Here is a 12,500-nt window from a genome sequence, read left to right as displayed (position 1 = left end):
TATGATGTATAAAATAAATTTGAAAGTTTAAAAGTTTTGAATTAAGTTTTTAAGCATCTTACGATCGTTTCGCAAAAGGGTTGTCCCTATAATGAAGTCCTATATTGATAAGCATTTATAGACAACCCTTCTGCTCTTCAGAGATATAAAATATGAATATTGTATAATATATCGAATTATATATTTTTTAAAATTTGAATTAAAATTGTAAAATGGTGTTTGTAGAAAGATGTTTGTAAAATAGTGTTTGTTTGAAATGTAATATATATATATATATATATATATATAATATATATATATATATATATATATATATATATATATATATATATATATATATCATGTGTGTGTTTGTATATCTACATATTTATAGACACACAGAAGGGCCGAGGCGGCACAAAACACAATGGTTTACTTCATTTTCGACACTCAGTTGTTATGGTATTTCTAAGCAAAAAGCTTTTGTAGGAATTCTCTGTGAAAAGTGATTCGCACTAACTTACAGCTGTTTCGAAATAAATAAAGAAAGATAACATCTGGTATTGAAATTATGTTGTTTAGTGCAGCTCACCAACCTTAGTTCTGACCTATAGTTATAAATTTAAGGAAAATCTATTTCCATTCTCGTCAAGTCATTTGCTTGTCTCACGTATTCTCGTATGTTCTCGTTTCAGTTCCAATCATTCCGAACTTCCTTTATTTAACGCAAAACAAGGAAATCCTTGTTAATGACACTCGACAAGTACTGGTCAATGTAACCGAGCCAGCGGTCATCGAAACCATATGCTACAATGTGACCAAAAATAGAGATTTCAATGAAACGGAACGGGAAGGTCTCATGAAATATATCAAGAAACTCGCCAAAACCTATGTTCCGCCGACACCACAGAGCTACATGTGCGAGAATATTACGGTGGCTCCACAAGGCTACACAGAAAGTTATGTGACTGAATCTAACCTGGTGTATGTGCCACAAACTCGACACCAGTTTCTAAGACACGCGACAGTGGTGGTAGGATTGATGTTTGCTTCGAAAGCTGTCGTACAGTTAATCACTAACCCATTTCTTGGACCAATCACCAACAGGTAAGCAATCCCTTTATCTGACAACTCATTAATATTGTTGTTTTGCTTCATTTCGTTTCTACTCCATATAAACAGAATTTAAAATCTGAAAGCGCTCCAACCATGACAATATTAACATATTTCTATATCACAAACTCCATTATCCAACACGTCCTTCTTTCAAGACATTACGGTGAGATTTGAGGGAGAATAGTCTGCTACTCCGAACGGTTTGGGTAACTCCTGATATGGCTCGTCTGATTGTAAGTTTGAAGAAAATGGCGTTCTTCACCATTTTCTTATCATTTATTATTAGCGGAGAGGCGGTGAGAGTCACGGAATAGAAATCCCTGATGCATACGTTCCTACTCCGTTCCGATTGTCTCAGTTTTTTTATTATTATTATTATTTATTATGGCGGCGATCTGATTGAATCGTTTGCTCGCCGGACAAAATGCTTAGCGGTATTTCGTCTGTCTTTACGTTCTAATTTCAAACGAAACTGGGTTCGACTTTGCCTTTCATCCTTTCGGGATCGACAAATTAAGTAACAATGAAACACTTGGGTCGATATAATCGACTAGTCCCCTCCCCCAAAATTCCAGGCCTTGTGCCTTTAGTAGGAATTACTACTACTACTACTACTACTACTACTACTATTATATTATTATTATTATTATTATTATTATTATTATTATTATATTATTATTATTATTATTATGTTTGGCTTTTGCTTTGTATTAGTACACGATGACTCTAAGTCTCACCCAGTGACCTCAAGAGACAAGTTAGAAGTTCAAGTTGGTGTTATGACTAAGGTACCATATATTTGGTTTTGCACATAGTATTATTCTAAGGAATGTCTGTCAAACATAAGTAAATTAGAAATTTGTTTTAAAAGTAATTTGATAATAATATGATAATTTCATGTTATGATGACAGTAGACTTTTCCTTTCCATCAGTTCACATTCTTCTACTGCTGTTGAGCCTCTTCCACCCTGGTCTCTTATCGAGTGATATCCGGGTGATATCCGCATTCGGATGGTGGGTTCCATACATCGTCAACAACGTCCTAGTTTTTCTGTCAAGTTTCTTTCTATCGTTTTTGGTCCAGTCTATAATTCCAACTCCATATCTGATTAAGGGTACTCTTCAATTTATTACTTCAATGAAATTTTTAGAAATCAGCTTTGACTGCAATCATTTTCCGACTCGCCTTGTGTACTCCCTACAGATTATTTGTTTCATTTCTTCATTTTTTATCTCGTCTGCTTCCAGTATTCCCAAGTATTTATACCACTGTTCTTTCTCAACTGCTCTCATTGTTTGTCCATTTGGCATTTCAGTTCCCTGACTTCTTTCAAATCTTTCTCGTTGTTTCATTTTCAGTATAGCACACTTTTCTATCCCAAATTCCAAACCTACGTCATTTTTGAGAAACTGCGGATAGTATGATGTACAAGATTTTCAAAGTGTTTCTCATTTTTCCCGTAAACTTTTATACCATCAATGAAAAGGAGATGATTTATCTGACCATTTCCTTTTCCCAAATCGTAAGCAATTTTAACTTTCCGTAGCATCACAGTGAGCGGTGCCGTAGCCAATACGAACAGAAATGAAGATAAGCTATCACCTCGGAATATTCCACGTCTAATGTTCACTTTTCCGAGTTTTCGTTTTCCCTCGATCAATTCAGTATTCCAATGTTTCATATTTTTTTAACCATTTCCCCATGTTTTTGTTACTCCAAACATGCTCATTGTTTTACTTATCCAACTGTGTGGTACCATGATATATGCATTTTTGTAATCTAGCCATGATACAATCAGTTCCGTCAATCTGCATCTATGATTTCTAATTATCGTTAATTATCGTGTTATCAACTAATAAGTGATCTTTTGTTGCCCTACTTTCTTTCCTGAATCCTTTCTAATATTCTGGAAGCATATTACTTTCCAGATGGTTGTACAACTCTTCCGTCAAGACACCAGTCATAAACTTCTACATGAGACATAGCAGCGTTCGTCCACTTGTCATCCATCCAATCAGGGACATGACCTTGCTGCAGGTAGTCATCCAGTTGCGCAGCGATTCTTTCATGCAACTGTGTAGAGTTCTTCAGCCCATAGCCTTGCACTCCATCCAGACCTGGTCCTTTCCAATTTGTTATTTCTCTTAACTTCTGTCTCACTGTTTTATAGATTCATTCTGACGTCCTTTTGTCTTGGTACAGTTTCAAGTTGTCTTTCCACCTTTGTTAGCCAATCCGCCCTTTCTTTATGTCTCGCCGGCCTGTTCCACAGACTTCCTTAATTTTTTTTTACTTTCTTCCGCATCAAGAATCAGTTCCTGGTGTTGTCCTCTCTATATTCCCTCAGACGGGGACTCGGTTACTGGAAGCTAAATGCAGAAAGGATCTCACGAAAATAGCAGCTCCTTTTACAGCCCCAAAATAATTTGAAAGATTAAAAAATAATAAATAGAAAAAAAAATAGTAGTTTTACAAGAATTTTTACAAAAATAAACATCCGCACCTTGATACACACAGAAGTCACAAAAGTACAAAGTTTTATGAGGAATTCGCTAAGGTGACCGACCAGAATGGATCACCGGATGTAGATCTACTTCAAGGGATAAACGACATTTCCCCTACTTTAGCGACGCTACGCATTCAGTAATTGTATGAGTATTTCCATATTTGTGGAAACACCCATAAATTTTGACAACATATTTTAAATTCTACTTTAGTTTATTGTTTATAATTAACATTCTTTACTCTTTTACTTATTTCAGTCATTTTGACTGTGGCCATGCTGGAGCACCGCCTTTAGTCGACCAAATCGACCCCAGGACTTATTCTTTGTAAGCCTAGCACTTATTCTATCGGTCTCTTTTGCCGAACCGCTAAGTTTCGGGGACGTAAACACACCAGCATCGGTTGTCAAGCGATGTTGGGGGGACAAACACAGACACACAAACATACACACACACACACACATATATATTATATATATATATATATATATATATATATATATATATATATATATATATATATATATGACGGCTTCTTTCAGTTTCCGTCTACCAAATCCACTCACAAGGCTTTGGTCGGCCCGAGGCTATAGTAGAAGACACTTGCCCAAGGTGCCACGCAGTGGGACTGAACCCGAAACCATGTGGTTGGTAAGCAAGCTACTTACCACACAGCCACTCCAGAGATTTGTATTGTTTATAATTAACATACTCGGCTTTGTTTATAAGCTTGAAACTATCGCTGTTTTTGTCAGTGTAGCGAAGAAACACTTTATCAGAATTTTTTAAAAATAAGTATTTAAATAAAAGATAATTTATTTTTAAATGAACAGATGCATCTGTTGTCCCCCACCACCTCCTTGTCTGTCCCCAATACTCATAAAATTTTCCACAGTCCCCGTCCCCCGTCTCCGGAAGATGGCACATCTCCCTCGAAGAAGCACTGCAGCAGTGGTGATCAATTTTCGACGACAGTTTCACAAATGCTGGTGTCGCTCCATGTGTTGTCAGTCAGTCGAGTGTTTTGTCCATTGTTTAGACAGGAAGTGTTTGAATCGCCAGTTCATGACACCAGCGATTTCTTGCTTTTCTTCACAAAACTCTTTATTATCTTCTAAAGCCATTGATTTAGATGGATGCAAAAGAGACAATGTATTTCTTAGGAAGTCAATGGTCATAAGCTATCTTATTTATTTATTTAACTAAAAACTGGTTTTATCAGTCAGTGTAGAACGCAGAAAGCTTTTTATACCATATACGAGGATGACAAATATTAATTGAAAATAAAATGAAATCTTAATTTTTATTTAGAAGTGATTCTTCTCACGTATTCTCGTTTTTTCTCGTTCCTGTTCTTGTTTCAATGATTTTTCACCATCGTTCGTCACAGAATCGAAGTGTTTTTAAATGTATTTCACTTCTCTTTTCCTCTTTCGATAAAACGCACTAAGTACACACAGACATACACACACCACACACACACACACACACATATGCGTATATACACACACAGACGTATGCGTATATACATACGCACATGTACGTGTATACACACGCATACATACGTGTATACACACGCATACACGTATATTAAGATACAGTTAGTCACCATTACGACTACTTAATGACAGTTGATAAAAAAAAAACCTTAGCAATTCAACCCAGTTTTGTTTTGTTTTACTTTCTATTTTGTGGCTTTCATTTTGAAGTGGTTTGAGCTTTTGCATTCGTCTCGCGCCATCACCACCAGACAGGACAAATGTTTTAATGGACAATCGATGTTTACTTTATCCACATAGAATGACTGATTCGTTCGTATGATACTATTCAACTTGGTCTCCGTTCTTTTTTTATTTGATTTCGAAGAGAACAGTGAGGTGACAGAAAAAGCAGGGCACCGACCTAAATATTTTAAAGTCGAGCCGGCAAGGAAAATTCTGTCAGTCTACCTTCACAATCAACTCGTACCACACAGTCTGTAAAATTAAGAAAAGAACACATCAGATATTGTAGTTCTTAGATACCTATAAAACAATAGGGTCGATAAGGAATGCCGGGCTCATACACCTTCCCAATGAAAGTTGACCTGGAACTAAATAACAACTTAAGACAGATTTCGCCAAGTACATTTCAGTAGAAAGACCACAGAGCCACGTAGCTTCTATGTTCTACAGTAGTCGTACTTCAGGTATGTATTTCGAGATTAAAGAACTTGTTTAATAGAATGTGGTCCTGCCAAGTACCCCTCCGAAAACTCCACCCTTTAGTTCAGATTATCTTCGTTGGCTATTCGTGGAGTGTAATTTTCTCCAATGACAGCGCTTCAAAATGTGACGTATATTTGATTTTGAAATCGCTATCTCATGACTCATTGCGCAGATTTTCTTGCACTCTGGCAATATGTTTGTACCGTTTCTTGCTTTGTGGCACTCATCAGTTTCCGCAATCTTTCAGAACATTTCTTGTAGACATTTTGAACGATTGCATCGGCTTCAAATTTACCGTTGATTCGAGTGATAGCAAGTCACGTAGGTGGATCTGTTTGAAACACTCTTCTAAACTGTCTTTCCACTTAAAAATTAATATGGACAGCAGTCGACAATGTTTTACCAAAAAGAAAAACTATAATTTTTCTCTAAATATGACTAGGGTGTTAGAAACACCTACAATGCTAGAAATAGGAGCTAAAATGCTCTAATACTGTAATCAAAGTACATAATTGTATACATATACACTGACGGGGACTACAGTCGCCCGAAAAACACCTATATATATATGTATGTATATATATACACACACATACATGTGTGTATATATGTACACATATATTTCTGTGTATATATGTATGTCTATATTTACATATATATATACATATGTGTGTAAATATGTTCATACATATATATACACATATACTTACATATATATACATATATACATGCAGTTGTGTGTGTATATGTATGTATATCTATATAATACTTATATATAAATATCATATATATATATATATATATATATACACTGTATATATATATACACGCGTATAAGTATATATGCATATATATATACGCACACACATATATATATATATATTATATATATATATATATATATATATATATATATATATATATGTACATACATATATATGTATGTATGTATGTATGTTTGTTGTAACATTATGTATGCCAGCATGAACTAAACACACAGACGATGCGGCATCTGTCACAATAAGAAAAAATTTTGAGAGACTTCATTTATTGTCGTTGTTGATCACGTGATATGTAAATGTTTAACTATGGACGTAATTGGCGAAGAAATAAATAAATAAATAAATAAATAAATAAATAAGCAATATGTGAAGTAATAATGAAAACAATATTTTCAAAATGTATTTGTTGGTGACGTGGTGCCATTTGGTTGGGGGCCCAAGTAGGGGGTCGGACGTTGTTGATTGAAAAACTGTTTGGATGTTGCGAACACGAAGAATAGCGACGGCAGCAACGAAATTAGAAGACGACGTCGACGACGACATAATAAAGCAACCACAACAATGTTTACGCAACAAGATGGCAGAAACGTTAGCACGCCGGGCGCAAATGCTTAGCAGTATTTCGGCTGTCTTTTATGTTCTGAGTTCAAACTCCGCCGAGGTCGACTTTGCCTTTCATCCTTTCGGGGGTCGATAAATTAAGTACCAGTTGTGCACTGGTTTCGATCTAATCGACTGACTCCCTCCCCCAAAATTATATATATAATGTATGTATGTATGCATGTATGTGTATGTATTATATATATATATATAATATGTATGTATGTATGTATGTATGTATGTATGTATATATATATATATATATTATATATATATATATATATAATATATATATATATAATGTATATATTTATGCATGTATGTATGTTTATATTTATAATGTATATATGTATGTATGTATGTATGTATATATATATAATGTATATATGTATGTATATATGTTTGTATGTATATATGTATGTTTTTATATATATATATATATATAATGTATGTATGTATGTATAAATGTGTTGTGTATGACATGTTTTCAAATATATTTAGACAACTTGCTTCTTGCCTTTTCTTCTCCCCGTGTTTGGGGTCAATTTCGTGGGAGCTATAGCAAGGGTTTTTCTTTGGGTTACATAAAGAAAACTATGTTATTTCAGTCTTATCGAAATTTTACTCGCTTCTGTTTCTCGAGAGGGAGTGACCCAAATGTTTGTCCCTTTTTCTACTGTCCTTCTAGAAATGCAGATGATAGAGAATAACCGTTTATCTAACGAAATGTTTCAAATACTCACATCACACCCAGTTATCAGGCTCATGTCTGCCACCAGCGAAACTCCAACGGACCGGATGTATGATTCCTACTCACTCCCGATATTTTTATCATTTTTGATATTTTGTCAATTATGATGTTATTCAACAGTAGCACACGTGGTTAGTGTCGTTTGGTAGTTCCCCGCATCGATGTTGGAGCTGACCCATTATATGAGGATTACTGACCAATCCAATCCATCCATGCCGTTACTGTAGCTAATATTAAGAGTTTGAAGCAGCTACTGTAGGCCTTAACAAGATTCAACAAATTTACACACACACACATACATATACTCAATTATAATCTGCCAAAAACCTGTTATTAACCTTTTCAGTTTGTCGTCTACCTCGTAATAAACATGGCTGCCTCCCTACTTGACCTCCTGAATGTTTTAACTATTTTACATATTTATGGTTGCAGGGTTGGTTATAGTATACCAATGTTCACCGGTTTCGTTGTAATGATGGTGTCAACGATAGGTAAGTATCTTTGATGTTCTCTCATCTCATTTTGTACCCAACTTCTATCAAACATGGAGCATTCTGACATGAAACCATTTCATTATCTAACAACCACCAACTTAATTGTTTGACTCTTTCTGGTCAAATTAAGTCTAATATAATTGTTTCGGTTGTCACCTCCAAGCGCTGCTAACGCTATGTGAACGCTGTAACCGGAAGTTTAAGTCTTACGGACTAGATTAGCTCTAGTTAAATGAGCCAATGAATTAAAGCAAAATCAATTATATCGATCTAAAAAAACAGTTGATTAGAGTTATAGTTTATCGACCGCGGATGAGATGAAAGGCGTGATTCGAACTCGAAATGTAAAGAGACGGAATTGATACCTAACCAATACTTAACTCCATCATCTAAATAATATACATACGCACATACATATACGTGTATACACACACATACATACGCGTACCCACACATATTAAGATACAGGTAGTAACCATTACGACTAACTAACGAAAGTTGATTTTAAAAAAAGTCATTCTCCACCATCTAAATAATAATAATTGAAAAGAAAGGGGACGAAAGGCAAAAAAAATATGCAAACCCTTAAAATTTGAAATAGAATGAATTTTGAGTATAAGAACTGTTAGGTCGTGCTTATAATAATTGGTGTGTTGGGAACAATAAGCAAAGATATAGAGAAATGGCTGAAGGATATTGGAATAGAATGCCCGTTTCAAAAAGTTTGTCTCTTACAGGAAGTTTGTCTCTTAGGGACAGCAAGGACTGTCAAGTGCTTAGACTGCTGAAAACTTGTGGATACCTAAGGTTACAGGTAGTAACCCGCTACCTACATAAATCCTACCAGGCATAAGACCGAACTGGAGTCAAGCCAAATAATAATAATTTCAAGGGGACAGTCTGTCGCCTCTTCTATTTGTTGTCTGCAAACTGACACTAACGAGCGTTTCTAGAAATATGTATTTGGGGTACATGCTAGGCAGGGTGAAAGTAAACAACCTGTGGTTGGTTTATGGATGACCTAAATCTATTCGCTAAGACTGAGAAAGAAATTAAGAGTTTGACGGCAACTGTGCAGATGATTAGCAAAGATATTGGCATGTAATTTGGGATCGAGAAATGTGGTGTAATGATTCTCAAAAGGGGGAAAATCAGTAAAAGCCATGGGATCACGCTGGAAAGTGGTGAACCTATAGAGGAAGTCGGAGAGGAAAGATATAAGTACCTGGGTATCATTGGAAGAGTTATGATGAATGAACACAAGATGAAAGAAATGTACAGAAAAGAGTATTTGAGGAGAACTCGGTTTGTTCTCCGATCGAAGCTAAATGGCCGCTATAAGATTAGAGCAGTTAACACGTGGGCGGTTGCTTTGATGAGATATGGAGCGCGTAAATTAATGACAATGAACAAAGAACTACACCCCAAGAGTGATGTGTCAAGACTGTATGTAAAGAGGAAAGGAGGACGGGGATTGGATGTTGTGAAGGTTGTGTAAGGGAAGAGGAAAACAGCCTGGTTTGGTATGTCAAGGGGAGTAAAGAAGAAATGATTGAAGCAGTGAAAATGCAGGGAACCTTAAAAGTGAACGAAACCGTAGATCCAATACAATTTAAGAAAGACCAGAGAGAGAGAGAGCAGAAGAAGAAGAAAATTTGGCAGGACAAGAAGATGCACAGTCAGTTCTTGAAGAATAAAGATGAGATTGATTGGAATAGAACCTGGCAATGGCATCAGAAAGGAGACTCATAAGGGCCCACTGAGGCATTAGTGTGCAGCGTTCAAGAACAAGCTCTCAGAACAAACTTCTCCAAATATCATACTGACAAATGCACTGACTCACCATAGTGTAGGATCTGCTCTGAGAAGGGAAAAAGTATAAGCCATATTGTTAGTGAGTGCTGTGAACTCTCACAATGCGAATACAAAAGGAGACATGACAATGTGGCCAGATATGTCCACTGGCTGTTGTGCGGTAAAGAAAACCCGAGAGAGCCGAACAATGGTATGAACATAAGCCAGAGAGAGTAATGAAAAACGAACATTACAGAATACTCTGGGATTTTAACATGCAGTTCGACCAAGCCATAGAAGTGGCACGACCAGACATCGTGTTCAACTATAAAGATGAAAAAGAAGTAAAGATAATAGATGTTGCAATACCAGGCGGTTCGAGGGTGAAATGCAAGGTAACAGAAAAGAGTGAGAAATACCAGCCGCGGCGGGACGAGATAGGAAAGTTATGGGGGACGAGGAAAGTAATGGTGATACCGGTGGTAATTGGAGCATTAGGAGCAGTTTCCAGGGGCTTTGGAAAATATATTAAGAATACTGGAGCCGCTGTCAGGCTCGAGGTAATCGAGAAGACAGGACTGTTGGGTACAGATGGTATTCTAAGGAGAGTATTGTCTCTTTGAGTCACAGGAGAACCCTTTGGTGATTTGTTGTTGCCTGCTTTCAAGTAAATAATAACCGATAACTAAGAACTATCCGAGAGGCTTTCATAATAATAATAATAATGATAATAATAATAATAACAACAATAATAATATACGGAAAGCGACATCGGGATACACCTTGAAAAGTGGAGGAAAATTAAATCACCTGTTATATTTGGATGGCTTAAAGATCTTTGGGAAGACCGAACGTGAAATAAGTGGCCTTGTTTCAACAAAGCAGATATTCAGTAAGGATAACAGAATGGAATTTGGAACTAAAAAGTGCAGTATGCTGATAATACAAAAAGGCAAAGTAGTGTCGTCTGGTGGTGTAGAGCTGCCCAATAGTGAGAAACTCAAGGATATTGGGACCAATGGATATAACTAGCTGAAGAATCTAGAATACGAAAAAAGCAAGTTGAGATGAGGGAAAGCTTTAGGCGAGAATATCTCAGAAGAACCAAATTGATTATGGGAAGTAGGATCAGTAGGAAAAACAAAATTAGAGCAATGACACACGGGCTGTTTCCTTAATGCGATATGGCGCAGGTGTTGTTAGATGGACAAAGGACGAGCTTAAAGAAATGGACAGGAAAACCAGAAAAGTAACGACGATTAACAATGAACTACACCCCCAAAAGCGATACTTACGGACTGTATGTGCCTAGAAATAGGGGATGGAGAGGCCTCATAGGATGTAAGATCTGTGTTGTCAACGAGAAGAACAGCCTAGGATGGTACATCAAATAACAAAGTGTATCTTTATTTACAGCTGTTAGAATTAATAAAACAATACCCAACAAAAATATGAGACCCACAAACATTTAAGAAACAAGATGAAGAAAGAGTAAATAACTGGAAAATGAAACCACTGCAGCATTGGCAATACCTGAGAGAAATCGAAGGAAATGACAAGAGCAACACTTGGAGATGGCTGAGAAACTGTCTGAATGGATGCACTGAAGCATTGATATACAGCGCCCAAGAAAAGCTTCTGATAACTAATTACACCAAGTTTCAAATAGATAAGAGTAACAAATCGACCCTTTTCAGGATGCGTGGCAGCAGACACGAAACAATCTCACTTATTGTGAGTGTAGCAAACTGGCCCAAAAGCACTACAAAAGGAGGCACGTTAACATGGCTAAGTTCGTCCACTGGAAGCTATGTGAAAAGTACGGCCTGAACAGAGCACGGAAATGGTACGAACATGAACCAGAAGGATTCACCGAGAACAAGGAATATAAGACATTGTGGGATTTTACAAACCAATGTGACTCCCTAATCGAGGCTGAAAGACCAGATATTGTGATAGATAAAGGAAAAAAAGAAACCAAGATCAGAGATATTGCAATACCTGGAGATGCACGCATAAGTGACAAAGGAATAGAGAAGATTGAAAAGTACAGACTACTAAAAGACGAAATTACAAGAATGTGGACCATGAGGAGAGTGTCTGTCATTCCAGTAGTTGTAGGGACATTCGGAGCACGAACAACCAAGTTCGAGAAATATATCAGAGAAATCGGAATTGACATCAGCAAGCCTCTAAAACTGCTCTGCTGGGGACAGGTAGGATTTTGAAATTAGTTCACGGATGGTGACTGTCTCCCACAATAATTAAAAC

At 36.5% G+C, this 12,500-nt stretch overlaps 1 protein-coding gene across 1 annotated transcript in view; it reads left to right on the top strand.

Moving 5' to 3' along the window:
- Positions 1-12,500, top strand: part of LOC115218993 (synaptic vesicular amine transporter) — a 141,632-nt gene that overhangs the window by 44,197 nt on the left and 84,935 nt on the right. The window contains exons 2-3 of the mRNA XM_029789030.2: positions 675-1,086; positions 8,374-8,432. Of these exons, the coding sequence (XP_029644890.1) occupies positions 675-1,086; positions 8,374-8,432 (471 nt within the window). The remainder of the gene's footprint in view (positions 1-674; positions 1,087-8,373; positions 8,433-12,500) is intronic.

The sequence above is a fragment of the Octopus sinensis genome, linkage group LG14 (assembly GCF_006345805.1).
Source record: "Octopus sinensis linkage group LG14, ASM634580v1, whole genome shotgun sequence".
NCBI lineage: Eukaryota > Metazoa > Mollusca > Cephalopoda > Octopoda > Octopodidae > Octopus > Octopus sinensis.
The sequence above is the reverse complement of the archived record's forward strand: the minus strand, read 5'-3'. Positions and strand labels throughout refer to the sequence as shown.